Source organism: Hemicordylus capensis, chromosome 1, assembly GCF_027244095.1.
Source record: "Hemicordylus capensis ecotype Gifberg chromosome 1, rHemCap1.1.pri, whole genome shotgun sequence".
NCBI classification, from domain to species: domain Eukaryota; kingdom Metazoa; phylum Chordata; class Lepidosauria; order Squamata; family Cordylidae; genus Hemicordylus; species Hemicordylus capensis.
In genome coordinates this window covers 220,328,078-220,344,015 of record NC_069657.1, presented here as the reverse complement: position 1 = coordinate 220,344,015, position 15,938 = coordinate 220,328,078, and the positions used below count along the sequence as shown (strand labels likewise).

The window sequence follows — 15,938 nt, the reverse complement described above, 5'->3', positions numbered from 1 at the left end:
ACAGTCAGTCCTGCTTACAGCTGCTCACCTAGCAACTTCACCGTGGCACACCTGCGGCTTTGCTCACTCATCTGCAGCAGGGGATGTCCTAGCTTCAGCACCGTTGGGGATGGTATCCCCTGAGTTACCTTATAATTTCCAAGAGAGTCAGTCTTGGGGCCATTCTCAGGCTCCCATTCGGTCAGTGCCATCAAAACAGTGTTTCTGCTTCTGCCCTACCTTTCTTCAGGTGTGTTCCATCTGTGGGGCTGACTCTGCTGCTTTAAAGCTCAGGCTGGGCCAGGGCCTGAAGAAGGGAAGAGGGAAGATCTTGGGCTGGCAGTGACTGTGTTTCTGCTTCTGCCCTACCTTTCTTCAGGTGTGTTCCATCTGTGGGGCTGACTCTGCTGCTTTAAAGCTCAGGCTGGGCCAGGGGCGTGAGCCTCTTGGCGTTAGCCGAAGGGCGAGAGCACAAGGGCTCTCGTCCTTGTGGCTCTCAGCCGTGGGGTGAGCTGCCTGGGGCCCTGAAGATCCTTTCCTTCTGCCCTGAAGATCTGTCTTCCCACAATCAAGAAGCTAGCAGGAGATCACGCAAGTCTGGTCTTGGTTTTTTATTAAGCCAAGAAGCCGTGGTGGTTTATTCTGGGGAGATGTGCCTGGGGGAGCGAAAAAAGTGGGTCTGGAGTGGGGGCGGCAATATCACGGGTAGCGGGCAGAGGGAGGTATGGCGGTGGGAGTTCGGCAGGCCGTTACAGGGGAAATCGGTCCAGGCAATTGAGGCCTGTTCCTTTTTCCGGCCCTTCTCCCAACCCTCTGACCCTAGGGAGCTCTGGGAACACTCCTTCGAGGATTAGGGTGCTGCTGCTGAATGCCAGGTCAGTTAACACAAAAACATCTCTTATCCATGATCTGATTGTGGATGAGCATGCTGACCTGGTATGCGTGACGGAGACCTGGTTGGATCCGCTGGGCGGGGTTGGTCTCTCTCAGCTTTGTCCTCCAGGTTTCCAGATCGTGCAGCAGCCCCGCCTCGAGGGTCGGGGAGGAGGCGTTGCAGTCATCCTTCGAGAGACTCTTCCCGTTTCCAGGTGCCCGGTCAGGCAATCTCAGAATTTTGAGTGTTTGTCCTTGAGGGTGGGCCTCCGAGATAGGCTGGGGATTCTGCTGGTGTACCGACCACCCCGCTGCACTTCAGTCTCCCTACCTGAGCTGGCGGGGGTGGTCTCGGAGGTGGCTTTGGGTTCCCCCAGGCTTATTGTTTTGGGGGATTTCAATGTCCACGCTGAGGCTCCCCTAGTGGGTGCGGCTCAGGATTTCATGGCCTCCATGGCAACCATGGGCCTGTCTCAATTGGTATCGGGCCCTACCCATGTGGCGGGACACACTCTGGATCTGGTTTTTGCCGACCGGGAAATAAATGATCTGGAGGTGGGGGAATTTGAGACCACTCCCTTGTCATGGACAGATCATCACCTGGTGGGGTTTAGTTTGACTGCTCCGTCTACCCTCTGCAGGGGTGGTGGGCCGATTAAGATGGTCCGCCCCCGGAGGCTTATGGATCCGCTTGGATTTCAGACGGCCCTCGGGGAGTTTCCAGTGTCCAGAGCTGGTGACCCTGTCGAGGCCTTGGTTGATCTCTGGAATGGAGAGATGGCCCGGGCTGTTGACACGGTTGCCCCCAAGCGCCCTCTCCGGCTTGGTGGAGCCCGTTCGGCTCCTTGGTTTTCCTCGGAGCTTAGGGCCATGAAGCAACTCGGGCGACGGCTGGAGCGACGCTGGAGGAAGAGTCGTCACGAATCCGACCGAACACGGGCTAGAGCCCATTTTAGGGACTATGCCGTGGCGGTGGGGGCGGCGAAGAAATGCTTTTTCTCCGCCTCCATTGCGTCTGCTCAGTGCAGACAAACAGAGCTGTTTCGTGTGGTGAAAACCTTGCTCCACACATCCCCCCAGACAATGGGGGAGGAGCCATCTACAGCTCTTTGTGATCGGTTTGCCTGTCGCTTTGCAGATAAAGTCGCTTGCATCCGTGCTGACCTGGACTCCAGAGTTTTGGCAGTTCCGGCAGACGTGCCTTTGGTACCATCTGGTCCCGTTGTGTTGGATTCTTTTCAGTTGGTGCAGCCTGAGGATGTGGACAAGATCCTGGGCAGTGTGCGGGCAACTTCGTGCGCTCTTGACCCTTGCCCTTCATGGCTAATAAAAGCTGCCAGGGAGGGGACAGGTAGATGGCTGGAGGTGATCGTTAATGCTTCATTAAGGGAGGGCAGGATGCCATCGTGCCTTAAGGAGGCGGTGGTAAGACCTCTATTAAAAAAGCCCTCCCTTGATCCCTCCAGCCTGGACAACTATAGACCTGTGTCTAACCTCCCCTTTTTGGGCAAGGTGATGGAGCGTGTGGTGGCGTCCCAGCTGCAGAGGGTCTTGGATGATACGGATTATCTGGACCCTTTTCAATCTGGCTTCCGCCCCGGGTATGGGACTGAGACTGCCTTGGTCGCCCTAGTGGATGACCTACGCCGGGAACTAGACAGGGGGAGTGCGTCCCTGTTGGTTCTGCTGGACCTCTCGGCGGCGTTCGATACCATCGACCATGGTATCCTTCTGGGCCGCCTCTCGAGTATGGGAATCGGAGGCACTGCGTTGCAGTGGTTTCGGTCCTTTCTTGAGGGGAGGGTTCAGAAGGTGGTGCTGGGGGACTACTGCTCGGCCCCGTGGCCGTTGGCCTGTGGGGTCCCGCAGGGATCGGTCTTGTCCCCCATGCTGTTTAACATCTACATGAAGCCGCTGGGAGAGGTCATCCGGAGATTTGGACTGAGTTGTCAGCAATATGCGGATGACACTCAGCTCTATCTCTCCTTGTCATCTGATCCTAGGGAGGCGGTGGATGTCCTGAATCGGGGGCTGGAGGCCGTGATGGGTTGGATGTGGGCTAACAGACTGAAATTGAATCCGGATAAGACGGAGGTACTGTTGGTCAGTAGGAGAGCCAATCGGGATGAGGAGATTTTACCGGTTCTGGATGGGGTTGCACTCCCCTTGAAGGAGCAAGTACGCAGCTTGGGGGTACTACTGGACCCGGCTCTGCTTTTGGAAGCTCAGGTGGAGGCGGTGGCCAGGGGTGCCTTTGCACGGCTTCGGCTGGTGCGCCAGCTGCGTCCCTTTCTCGAGAAGGCAGATCTGGCCACGGTTACCCACGCCTTAGTCACGTCGCGGCTGGATTACTGTAACGCGCTCTACGTGGGGCTGCCCTTGAAGAATATCCGGAAACTGCAGCTAGTGCAAAACGCGGCAGCTAGGGTTTTATCCGGAGCTGCCCGTTGGGAACATATCACCCCCATTTTGAAAGAGCTGCACTGGCTGCCGGTTCGTTTCCGGGTCCAATTCAAGGTGCTGGTTTTGACCTTTAAAGCCCTAAACGGTTTGGGCCCGGGGTATCTGAGGGACCGCCTGCTCCCACGGGTTGCTGCCCGCTTGACAAGGACATCTGAGGGGGCCCTGCTCCGGGTGCCGACAATGAGGGAGGCCCGGCTGTCGTGCACTCGGGACAGGGCCTTCTCTGTTGCTGCCCCCAGACTCTGGAATGCTCTCCCAGTGGCCATTCGTTCCTCGGACTCCATCACGGCTTTTAGAAAGCTTTTAAAGACTTGGCTTTTTACCCAGGCTTTTACATGATCGTTTTCTACTGCAGCTTCTTTGTGTTTTTATTTGTTGTATTGTTTTTATGCCTGTTTTTATGTTTTTATATTTTTAACATGATATTTTTATTGTCTTTTTATTGTATGTTTTTAACTTTTGTAAACCGCCTTGGGGTTATCTTTTTAACGAAAGGCGGTATATAAATGCAAAAATAAATAAATAAATAAATAAAACCAACACCTTTGTTCTTCACAGTCTGCACAGACAACTTCTGATGTAGTTCCAAGATTCAGCGACACAATCCGTATGTGATAGTGTGCATATCAGGACTCAAACACCGATTCACAGACTATTGAAACGCAGACTTTCATGCTGATTTCTCCATCTCAATCTACGTCAGATCACCATGGATCTTCGGATTTTGAATCTGACCTTGATGACCCAGATGCCAGGGTGGACCCTCCTGTTGGTGTGGCCCCATCTACGCACGTCTCCCCTAATGAGGAGATGAAAGTGTATCATCGGCACGTGTGTGCTATGGCAAAAGCACTGGGTCTTGACCTGAAATCAGAAATGTCTATCATTGATGACCCCGTGTATAATTTTATGGCCATGTCAGAAGCTACTCAACCTGTAGCCCTTCCTTTGCTCCCAGTCATCACAAGAGCAGCTCAATGTGTATGGGAGGTGATCCGCATGTCAACCCTCACTTCCAAAAGACTGGAAAGCCTGTACAGAGTATAGTCTTAGGACGAGTATCTCCTGAAACATCCAACACCCAATTCACTAGTAATTTACTGTGCCACATCCTCTAGTTCAAAATCTGGATACAGACACACGACCCCAGCAGATAAAGAGGGGAGAAAATTGGACATCCTAAGGAGGAAGATTTACTCCACCTCCTGCCTATCAGTAAAGATAGCAAATTATTCTGCCTGTACAGCGAAATATACACACAGACTGTGGGAAGACTTGCATAATTCCATAGAAGTCCTGTCCCCTGAGGAATTCAAAAGAAAGTGTCAAGAAACCCTGGATAAGTCAGCATCACTTACCAGGCAACTGTTGAGTATGGCCAAACATTTGGCTGAATCAGAGTATCATTCATTGACAGCAGCACTCTCCCTGCTCTGACAAGCATGGCTCCACTCCACTAATCTGCATGGGGCTCTGAAAGAGAAAATTGAAGGCTTACCTTTAGACGGGAAAAGGGTTATTCAGTGAGAATACAGATTCCATTATGGAGCAGATGAAAAAGTCCTAAATTCACAGCTAAGACTTTTATCTCTACACCTGCCTCCTCCTATGGTTCCAAATACCACCAGTATTCCAGAAAAAACCCACATACAAACATCAAGAATGGCGTGATTTTAGGAGCCAATATCAGCCCTACAAGCGCCCTTTCCAGGATGAAGGGAAACATACTCAAGTCCAGCGTACTAAACAACCTGAGCCTCAGAAGCACCTTTTGAGGCTCAAGACCACCCATTGCTTCACCTGAAACTTCCTTCCCTTCTGCCCTCAGGGGCCATAACACCTTGGCAAGTGAGGGTCAACATCTCTCTCACACACTCTGTCCCCCTACCAGCGACCAACATCAGGCTAGCACACCATGCCCCTGCATGGCACCACATAACATCTGACTGCTGGGTGCTGAAGATTATATCCTCGGGCTATGCAATAGAGTTCAGAACAACCCCGAAATTCACAGGGATGAGGGTTACACAACCCTCCCAGGCATTATTGGAAGAAGTGAAGGAGCTCCTAGCCAACGAGACTATTACTCAACCAAGGCATTGTCCTACAAACATTCTTCAAAGACTCTTCAAGTTCATTAGAACGTGCAATGCACTCCTTGGATGTATGAAGAGCACTCTTGTACTACCTACATTGTACGAAGGATTTCAGGTTCACCAAATGCCTGTTTGTAGCCTACAAAGGCTCCTTGAGGGGCTCTAGACAGAGAATGTCCAGTTGGCTTGTGGAACTCATCCTACTGACATACAAGGAGCAAAATGTTCAGCTGCCGGAAGTAATCAAGGCCCACTCTACCCATGCCTACGCTTCTTCAGCTGCACATCTATTGGGGTAACCTTCACGAACATCTGTAAAGCAGCCACTTGGTCCACTGAGTTACCTTTCATCAAGCATTATGCCATAGATGTGTGCTCTGCTGCAGAGGTGAGCTTCGGGAGAAGTGTTTTGAAGCAGGTGTTACAATAGCTATTACTGCACCCTCCTCCTCTGTGGGGCTAGCTAAACACCCATTCTTATGGATCTCAACGGATCTCGATACGGATAAACAGTTTGCTCAGCTGTAACTATTGATCTGGTAGAGATCCATTGATATCCATAAGACCCTCCCGAACCACTCCTCTGCAGTAGGGCTACACTATGTGTATACTGAGTGTGCAAGCAATTCTTCTTTGATGATAAGCTCCCCTGATTCTAGATGATCATCCTCCACAGTGGTCATCCAAGAACTGAAGAACATGGTGCCCAGCCACCCTTTAGGTGTGTAGGTGAGGCTTGGCCGCCTCGATGAGCTGCATCATGTTACCAAGTGGATCCTGGGCAGGCACATTACCCATTCTTATGGATATCAAATAATCTTTACCAGATCAAGAGTTACAGATGAGCAACCTGTTTTTCTACTTGTTGGTTAAGTATTTTAAAAAGTGAAATTATTAGAAATTATTATTGAAATTATATTATTGAATCTACATAATATAAACTAAGAATCCTACATGTAAACCTTGCAGTCAACATTCCTCTTCTTTGTGTCACTGCCTGGTTCTTGGACTTAATTCCTTTCCTTTTCAGGCATGTGATACTCCTCTGCATCCTTTGGGAAAACTTGTTGAGACTCTTGTAGCTGTATACCGAATGACTTATATAGGAGTGGGAGCCAATCGGCGACTGCTGCAGGAAGCGGTCAGGGAAATTAAATCCTACCTCAAACGCATCTTCCAATTGATCAGGTAAGAAACAGGTGACGTTACTCCACCCAGACTGAGGAAACTGTCCATCTACTATTCTGACTTCAACTCTGACAGTGACTCCAGCCTTGATTGAGAGGCAGATGACAGCAAAATGGACACCAGTGAGACCCCTTCCTCAATGCCAGCCACCCTGAAGAGTGGGGTTATCTTTGACCTTGCCCAGCCCCAGCATACAACCCCCTCATAAAGGCTCCCCTCTAATGCTGAAGTGCCCCAGGCAAACCATACAGAGACAGCACCCCAAGAGCCACAGTTGTGACACACAAGTCCCAAGGGCTTGAGGAATAGGGATGTATGCCAACCCATTAACCTCATTATCTCAAGATACGGATACAGCTATGCCAAAAATAGAGACCCCCATCTCAATCTCAAGAGTCCTTGCTGCCACATGGATCCCCTGAGGACCCTACGGTGTCTCCTGCATGTCCACTATCATCCTCACTACCATGAGAGCAGCAGTTGCTCAATACACCCCCCAGAATTTTGTTGGAATCACAAGACTAGTGGCTGGCCAATGTGCCCTCTGAAGAAGAGCTGTCCACAGCAGAAACCTTCTGAGAGATTTCCCACCCTGATTCCACAGCCCTGGGCATCCAATACCCCCCACTGGGAACCCCTACACAGATCTCTGCCAACATAACCACAGAATGACTCTCAAAAGACCAGCATTAGATCTTCGTGACCTGGAATGTGGCAGGTTGGCACTCTAACTGCAGGAACATCTCCTTCAAGGACTTCATCTTTGGATACGATGTCATAATGGTACAAGAACCCTGAACAGCCAAGGACCTCGCACTCAATGGTTTCAGCTCATATTCATGACCTAAAGGTGGACTGGGCGTACTAGTCTCCACCACCCTGCACCCAACATCAACAAGATTCTCCTCATTTTACCAACACGCTATGCTTGTAACAATCCACTTCAGTACTGTACCCCACTAGTAATCAACATCTACTTACCCTGCCAAGATGGAAATCCCAGGTCAGGAAATTGTGGTCTGACCTGGAATGCTACATATCTCTACCTTTCCCAATGCATACAAAGTAGTAGGCGGCAATCTCAATGCCAGATTATTCCCTGATTATGTTACTCTGTACACACGCTACCAGAGTTACCCACCCGACCCAGAAGTAGCTATATGCCACTCCTCACATCACTCAGACAGGAAGCCAAATTATGCAGGACTCTACCTGGCCCAAATGACTGATAGACTGAACCTCCACAATCTAAACAGCTCCCTCAAAAATGACTCCAGATGCTTTGAAACCAAAAAAAGTTCATTGCCAGCTACAACGCCTACAAAACGAATGCAGGACCTTTGTCTTCACAATACTTCATTAAGCAGAAGAGGCAATACAAACAGTTTCTCAAACACAAGAAAAGAGATGCCATGAAAAACACCTGGACACATCTCATCCAAGCAGCCAGAACTAATGACTCAGCCCTATTCTGGCACAGCAACGGACTGACACACATGCCATCAGAGGTCTGGGAAAGGGATGGAGTGAGGTATTCGCACTTCGGATTGCCGCTCTTGGCCTGGCCATCCTGTCCAAGACGAAGGGCTTCTGAGCTCTCAAAAGCTGCATAGCAGTCAGTATTGCTCCAATGGAAATGGCTGAATGCAAGCCTGCCTTGAAGAACCCTTGCTAATCTTAGAAAGCGTCTGTAGATACTGAATGAAACTGTTGCATGTTCAAATCAGTTAGCAAATGATGTTGAACCAGGATGTATAAATGGTCTCTTATTTGAAGATGGAAGTTAGAGAAAGAGGAAAGAAGAGCATTCCTGACAGACTAACAACCAGCACAGATGGTGGAATAACTCCAGAACGTCATTGGTTACTTCTTTCACTCCAGAACACCAATGGGTACTTCACACCCCATGCCAGAGGACCCTGAAGACATACCTGTTTTCCCACGGTTTCAACTGAAATTGAAATTTCAATGTGTGTTTGTTTGTTGAGATTTTTATCTATTTTATGAAATTTAACTTTTATATTTTTATGTCTTAACTTCTACACCACCTGGAGATTTCTATATCAGGTGGTATAGAAATTCAATCAATCAATCAATGAAGGCATTTCAGCAAACTATACAGAGATGAAGTAGGAGACTTGGATGCTCTTGGAGCAATATAGAGGACCTACCTGCCTGGCCACCAGTGACACCAACAGAGATCAAGAACCTGATCTCCTAACTTAAGTCTGGGAAGGTGCCTGGAGATGAGCTAATCCCCCTCCCCACAAGCTAATTAAAAAACAGCTCAGCATGGTGGGCCATCATTCTGGCCTTGCTGTTCACATTCATTGACCAGCATGGTCATATCCCTAAGGACTGGGGCTAGCAATCATTGTTCCCATCTTCAAAAAAGGCAGGAGGGATGACCCAGGTGACTATAGACCCATCAGCCTGCTCAGCACAAACAGCAAGCTCTGTGCCAGACATCTGTACTGGAAACCAAGCGACCAGATCAAACTATAAAACCTCCTAGTGGAGGAGCAGACCAGATGGAGGGAGGGGCAATCCAGCATTGACCAGTGCTCCAGCACCTAATTGAGAAATACTCCACCCAAAATGCAGTCTCCCTGTATGCTGCCTTCATAGGTCTCAAGTTTGCATTTGATTCTATCTCGCAAGCTAAACTGTGGGAAAAATTAAAAGACTCTTCGATCAGTCAGTGCCTGCTATTTCTCATTTGTACCCTTCACTACAGTATGCCGTGAAAGTCAGATGCAACGCCCAAGGTCATCTGACAAGCGCTGTCCCTGCCTTCAGGAGTGTTAAGCAACGCTGCTTACTTGCCCCACTCCTATTCAACTTCTTTATAAATGCCATGGTGGGCCACCTAAACAACTTGGACTTTCACACATACACACCCAAGCTGGCAGAGAAACACATTTCCATCGTGTTTTATGCAGATGATGTGACAATTCTCTTCAGGACCCCTACAGGTCTCAGAAGAGCACAGAAGACTCTTGCCCAAATATTGCAAAATCTGGAAATAAACTACCATAAAACCAAAATTACAGCCTTTGCCATACACTCCGAGCATATATTGCCATACACTCTGAGCATATAAATGAGAACACAATTGAGCAAGTCTCATGTTTCAAACAGGCATGGTTTTCAGTGCTTCTGGCACCAGGAAGGCCCATGGCAGCTATGACACCCAAAACGCCTGGAGGAGCACTGCCACCATCCTTAAATTCTTCAAGAGGAGGCCACTATATACCTGCAGCCCTCAAACTATTTGAAACCGAATCCTGGCACAACTACTCTACTGAGCCCAACTGGGCTCCTTCTCCAACATCGCCTTTCTGGAACTCATCCAATCCAAATTCCTAAGAGCAATATTCCAAGTACCTTGCTGTGTTTCCAATGCTGGCTTACGACTGTAGGCAGGCCTGGTGAAAATGGAGGCTAAAGTATGGCTATCCATACTCAACTATTGGCTAAGACTACCCTTCCTCCCAGTGGGCCTAGCCTCCCCTGATGCTGAAGGGTGGATACCAATACACCTAGAAGCAAACCATGCAGGTGAAACTAACATCACTCAGGCTCACACACACACACACAACTACTCTCCTTGGGGCATGAGGCTTCTCAAACAGCACATAATGGACAAAGAGCGCCAAACTGATCTAAGCAGGGCCCCAAACCTCCCTATCGCCGAAAGCTTAAGGTACATAGTGGCACCTGCTACATACCTAGCGCGGATAGAGGCCCCTAACCACAGAAGAGCCTTCACCTTAGCTCCCTGCAGCACCCTTCCATTGGCTGTTAGGAGATATTAAAAAAATCCCCATCCTGTGCCCCTTTAACTATTTAACCTCTATGCATCTATTTTTATCAAAACTTTAAACCTCACTCTTAAAAACATAGCTTCTCATAGAATTTAGCTCTAATCTCATTTTATGTTCTGGCAACAATAGCTTAATTTTACAGTTACTGTCTTCATAGGCTTTGACTGCGCTTTACACCATTGTTGTCATTTTTTCCCTTATGCTAGTCAAAGACGGTAATAAAGATTGATTGGCCAATTGATTGTAATTAGTGCTAGGCATAAGTAAGGCATTACTTACTAAAGATAAGAAAGAAAATTGCTTTTGAAAAATGGTAGGAACCCTTATTAAGAATTCTTAACGTATTGTGATTTTAGCTTCAACTTTGTAGTTATAGTATACATATGTTTGGTTTTCAGATTCCTCTTTCCTGATCTTCCTGAAGAGGGCAGCACAATTCCACTTGTAGTAACTGAGAACAAGGGAAGGCGGTCCTTCTGCAGTGGAAAAAGTAACTCCAGACCAGAGTCTCCAGAACCGGGGTATGTAGATTAAAAAAATTATCGTTTTTTCAGGTGGTTGAAACAAGGTTTTATTTCAGTGCCAATTTTAGTGAATTATTTCAGTACAGGAGAGCACTAAAGCTTATGATAAGAGAGACTGAGGAAGCAAAAGTAACTCATATGAGAGGAAAGGTCCTTGCACAGAGAGGCTTACTGTCTAGATGTCAACACGAGGGACACAGAGGATGGGGAAGAGAATGGAGGCAGGGTAAACAAGGGAAGCATATGCAATTATTTCAGTTTGACTACATGTACTTGGGCTTAATTCCAGTGGGGTACCAAGACTAGAGGGTTGTATCTAGATGTTGGCACCTCTGTCACCTGAACTCTGCTGATTTCACAACAACTCAGCCAATAGCCAGGAAAGGTTCTCAAACAATGTATCGGCTTGCTCGTACTTTGTAAAACGAACAGCGTTGTGTTATAACAATAGTTTTGGTTTATTGAAACCATGCCTCCTACCCACAGGCATAGATGCTAATGCTGTGATGGAATATGTATGAACGTTCAGACTGCTCAGGAGTAAATGTTAGCATAGGGAGCCTAGGCACAGAAGGGATTGTTCGCTCTTGCAGGGAGGAGGCACAGAAGGCAGAGGAAACTAGTTATGAGGTGCTTCCCTTTCCTGGGTTATTTTGCTGTCTGCCTTAGTGTCTACTGTTTCCTAGAATGGTAAAGAGATCGGAACCACACAGCTTTCTGTGAATTTCCAGAATATTCCATTTTAGCATAACTTCCAAAACCTTTTTCTTTGTTTTATGTTTTTAAGCTATGTGGTCACCAGCTCTGGGTTGCTACTTCCTGTGTTGTTACCACGACTCTACCCGCCTTTGTTTATGCTGTATGCTTTAGACAATGAACGAGAAGAAGATGTTTACTGGGAGTGCGTTCTCCGTCTGAACAAACAACCAGATATAGCTCTGTTAAGCTTTCTGGGAGTACAAATGTAAGCAAGCTTCAGGATGGTGTTAAAAATATGGTCTTTACATTCTTGAGGCTAATTGTGACCTCTCATCAAGGAGCAGGAGTTTTCTGGAGCCTTTTGGGCAGAAGAGCAAGACTCCTTTGCCCTAAAGATTCCCTTATGATGTTATCCCAAGAAATGTGGGTCATTATTGTAACTGATCTTTAAGCGGAGTAAAAAAATTGGTACTTTTTGTGTAGATCCCCTCCTCTGACTGATTCAAATATGTGAGGAAGCTTTATGTTTCCCATGAACTATAAATCCACTTTATCATTTAAGCATATCAAAAGTAAAAAGCAAGTGGAGCCCCTGATCTCTCAAATGTTCCTGTATGTTGTTCAGTTTCCTTTAAATATGTGGGAGTTGGATGGTGTTGAGGGTAAAACTACATATGGAATTTGTAGAACTGAAGAGGAGGCTGCAGGCATGGTTTTGTTCTGTTTATAGGAGATGCAGATACGATGATTACTATAACTATATGTGGTGGTGTTGGAATGCAGATGCAAAAATCTGTTGTTCATTGATCTCCTCCTGGCCACTTGCACTGAGCACTTGCTCTTTCCCAGCATCATCCCCCACTGTCATCATTTGTTTGTGATCTTCACATCAAGTCAATAAATTAATGTTTGTTCTCCCTGCCCCCCCCCCCGTTAAGTTTCCTCTTACTTAGAAGTATGGGCAGGAGAGAAGGCCTTGCCATGGATGCCTCTTCTTGTTCATGAACTATCTAAGTTCATGCTGCAACTTAGCAGCAACTAAGTTGACAGGAAATTGGGAAGCACAGAGTCAGCTCTTCACTCTTGCCTCCTTTTCCTCATTATTTTGTGCCTGGTGTCCCTTGCTCTGCAGCCACCAGGAGCCAGCAGTGGCTGGGGCAGCTCTGGAGATCTGAGAGAGCTTTGGCTAGCAACAATTTTGGATCTTGGAAATATCCCAGGAGAGGAGAGCTGGTCTTGTGATAGCAAGCATGACTTGTCCCCTTAGCTAAGCAAGGTCTGCCCTGGTTGCATATGAATGGGAGACTAGAAGTGTGAGCACTGTAAGATATTCCCCTCAGGGGATGGAGCCACTCTGGGGAGAGCGGAAGGTTTCAAGTTCCCTCCCTGGAAGCTCCAAGACAGGGCTGAGAGAGATTCCTGCCTACAACTTTGGAGAAGCCACTGCCTGTCTGTGTAGACTGTAGACAGTACTGAGCTAGATGGACCTATGGTCTGACTCAGTATATGGCAGCTTCCTATGACCCTGATTTCTCCAAGATTATAGTGCTGCTTCTCAGATTCACAGGCTGAGCTACCTTTTGCACAATTGAGACTCACTTATAAAGGGTATGTTTAGAGTCCTTCTGTTCATGACCAGGGGGGAAATGTAAAACTAACGCCTGTATTTGTGGTAATTCCTTTAGGAAATTTTGGCCAACCACTGCATCTATTCTTGGTGAAAATAAAAAGGTATTTATATTCCATTCACAGTATTCTTTTGTTAAGCTTTTGAACTGAATAAAGGAAGCCTGGGCATGTATGTGTGTGTCATTAATGCATTGTTCATTTGCCCATTTCTTAGCTTTTAAGCCTTTCCCTCAGGGCTTAAATGTGGGCTTCGAGATGTGGTGAGGCCACTGTCTCAGGTGATGGCTTGGTAGAGGCAGCAGGCACTTCCATCAGCACCGTCAATGCTCCACCATCCCTACCTGGCAGTGGCATACCATGCGCCAATCCCCACCTCACACCCGACTGTATTCCCTTCTGATCTTTCCTTATTGGGTAGCAACAGCCACCATTGCTGCTGCTCCTGCTCATCCTACCTCCTGCTGTCTGCCTCTTGAAGAAGCAGGAAACAAGAAGTGAGGAGGAGGAGCAGTGTTGCTGGCTGCTGCTACCTGGGAAGGGGAGGTAATGGAGGATCTGTGCATTGTGTGGTTTGTGCAGCATGGGTGGGGAGATTGAGTGTGCAGAGAAATCGATGCACTATGCATGTTGATAGGGTGTGGTGGTGACAAGCCATGCTGCCTGAAGTACTGGGGGGAGCTTGGGCTAGGCCTCATTTCCTTAATGAGATGTCAATCATTCTTACAGTATACAGCTCTTCCAGTGACAGTTAATTCCTATTTCCAGCTGCATAGCTCCAAGGACATGTAATACTTCATTCTCTTCCCTGTCTTTATTTCACTTCTGTGATTGTTAAATGATCCCAAGATCATTTGTTTTGTCCAGTGTGATTTAAATCATGGGTTTTGATGAAGGAGGTGCTGTGGTCTTTTGTACTTAAATTTTAGACATGCATGTTATATGAACTGATTAAAGGGTTCTTTCTCAGTTCAAACAAAAGCCATGATCTTATCCTCCTATGTAGCTACTGAAAAGAACAGGCATGCCATGTAAACATTAAATATGTGTGTATGTTCCTCCCCCCCCCCCCCGGCAAATGCATAATTCAGTTGAAATGCTTTTAGTTATTGGGAATACAGATATTTAACATGGTATGTATTTTGAGGGGGTTTTTTTAAAAGTGGTTAGAAGTAAAATAAACATGCTAAATCAGATCTCAGTAGAATTTGGACACTGGGAAATTTTCCAGTTCAAGATTTTCTGGGAAACCCATAGTACTGGCTGGTGCCAAGAAAATAAGCATTGCTTCTGTACTGTGTGTGGCCCAGTCTTAACTCCCCCAGTCACTGCTTAGTCCCTACCATATTCATGAGCCCTCCTTGCCTTCTCACCCAGCTTGCTTTGGTAATAGTGACTGACATCCCGACTAATGAGGCACCCACACTTTGAGGGATTGTGGGGGCATGACAGGAGCCCTTGTGCAACTCCCCTAGTCCTCATGTGTGCCGTTGCACAAGACTCAGTTCAGAGCACTCCCCGCACTCTGGAAGGGCTCTGCAAAATTGGAAATGCATTGCTGAGAGTCAATTTTTCTGTTTCTGGAGCTCAGGGAGCACTTCAGACTTTTGTGCAACAGTGCGCATATAGGGGGACTGGGGGAGTTGTGCAACGGCTCCTGTTACACCTCCACAGTCCCTGAGAGTATGCACATCAGCCACTATTACCAAATGGTCAGGATGGGAAGGCAAGAAGGGTTCATGTATAAGCTAAGGACTAAGCTGTGACTAGGGGAGTTAGATTGCACCGCACACAGTACAGAACCAATGCGTGTGCTCGTGACTCCAGCCAATGCTGTGGGATTCTGTGAAAATATTGAATTGGGACATTTTCCAATGCCCCAAATCTAAAAATCCAATTTAGCACATTTAACTTTAAAAACCATGTTAATTTTACATGCTGTATAAATATCTCAAGTTGTTCCTAAGCTAAAAGTATTTCAACTGATATGCAAATAAGAAAAAACTTATCCTGAGGTTGTAGTCCTCCAAATGCAAGTTGGGCCTCTGTTACATAGCAGCATTAGCAATGGTCTGGATCACTGAGTGTTTGGTGAAAACTGATGGAGGGATTTGGATTGCTGTTATGGGGCACAATCCAGGCAGCCACGGTGCAGCAAAGGAGTGTGTAGGTGGTGCCACAAGATAATACAGCAGAACACGATTAACTCTGCATTTCCAGTCGCTGTTGTGTTTCAGCTTGATTCTCCCAGAAGAGTGATTTTGTTAGGTGATAGTATTCATTTAAGGATTTTGAATGTCTCGGCAGATTTGTACCAGCATATTTTAATCTAGTCCAATCCTTGTTTGTTTGTTTGTTTGTTTGTTTGTTTGAAAGCTTGCCGGGGCAAGGGGGCAAAGGCGTTTATTCTATATGGGACTAGAGCTGCACTTGCAAAAAAAAGGACTTTCTGCACTTGCAAAAAACCAGTACTTTCCCAGTGCAGCCCCCTGCAACCCACAAAAAGCCACTCCAGCAGTTGGGGATTCTCTGGAAAAGATGTAGTATGTGGTCACACAGCAGGACCACAATTGGACTTTTGAGTGAGCAGAAGTGACTTCTGCTTGCACAAGGATTTCACCAGATGCTGGCCAACCCATATCAAAATAAGACCATTCAAGAAA

The 15,938-nt window shown here is 47.2% G+C and overlaps 1 protein-coding gene and 1 long non-coding RNA gene across 9 annotated transcripts in view; one reads left to right on the top strand and one right to left on the bottom strand.

Annotated features, from left to right (window-relative positions):
- Positions 1-15,938, top strand: part of ALS2 (alsin Rho guanine nucleotide exchange factor ALS2) — a 98,439-nt gene that overhangs the window by 69,688 nt on the left and 12,813 nt on the right. For 7 of the 8 annotated variants that reach the window (XM_053280047.1, XM_053280039.1, XM_053279992.1 and 4 more), the window contains 4 exons: positions 6,442-6,599; positions 10,825-10,947; positions 11,738-11,914; positions 13,335-13,380. In XM_053280047.1, coding sequence (XP_053136022.1) covers positions 6,442-6,599; positions 10,825-10,947; positions 11,738-11,914; positions 13,335-13,380 — 504 coding nt within the window. Of the gene's footprint in view, positions 1-6,441; positions 6,600-10,824; positions 10,948-11,737; positions 11,915-13,334; positions 13,381-15,938 lie in introns of those variants that run through there. The other variant, XR_008312509.1, reaches the window with a different exon arrangement.
- Positions 4,084-15,938, bottom strand: part of LOC128338160 (uncharacterized) — a 34,771-nt gene continuing 22,916 nt past the window's right edge. Inside the window, exons 2-3 of the long non-coding RNA XR_008312538.1 lie at positions 4,674-4,788; positions 4,084-4,179 (exon numbers count right to left, since the gene is read on the bottom strand). This is a non-coding gene — a long non-coding RNA (uncharacterized LOC128338160). The remainder of the gene's footprint in view (positions 4,180-4,673; positions 4,789-15,938) is intronic.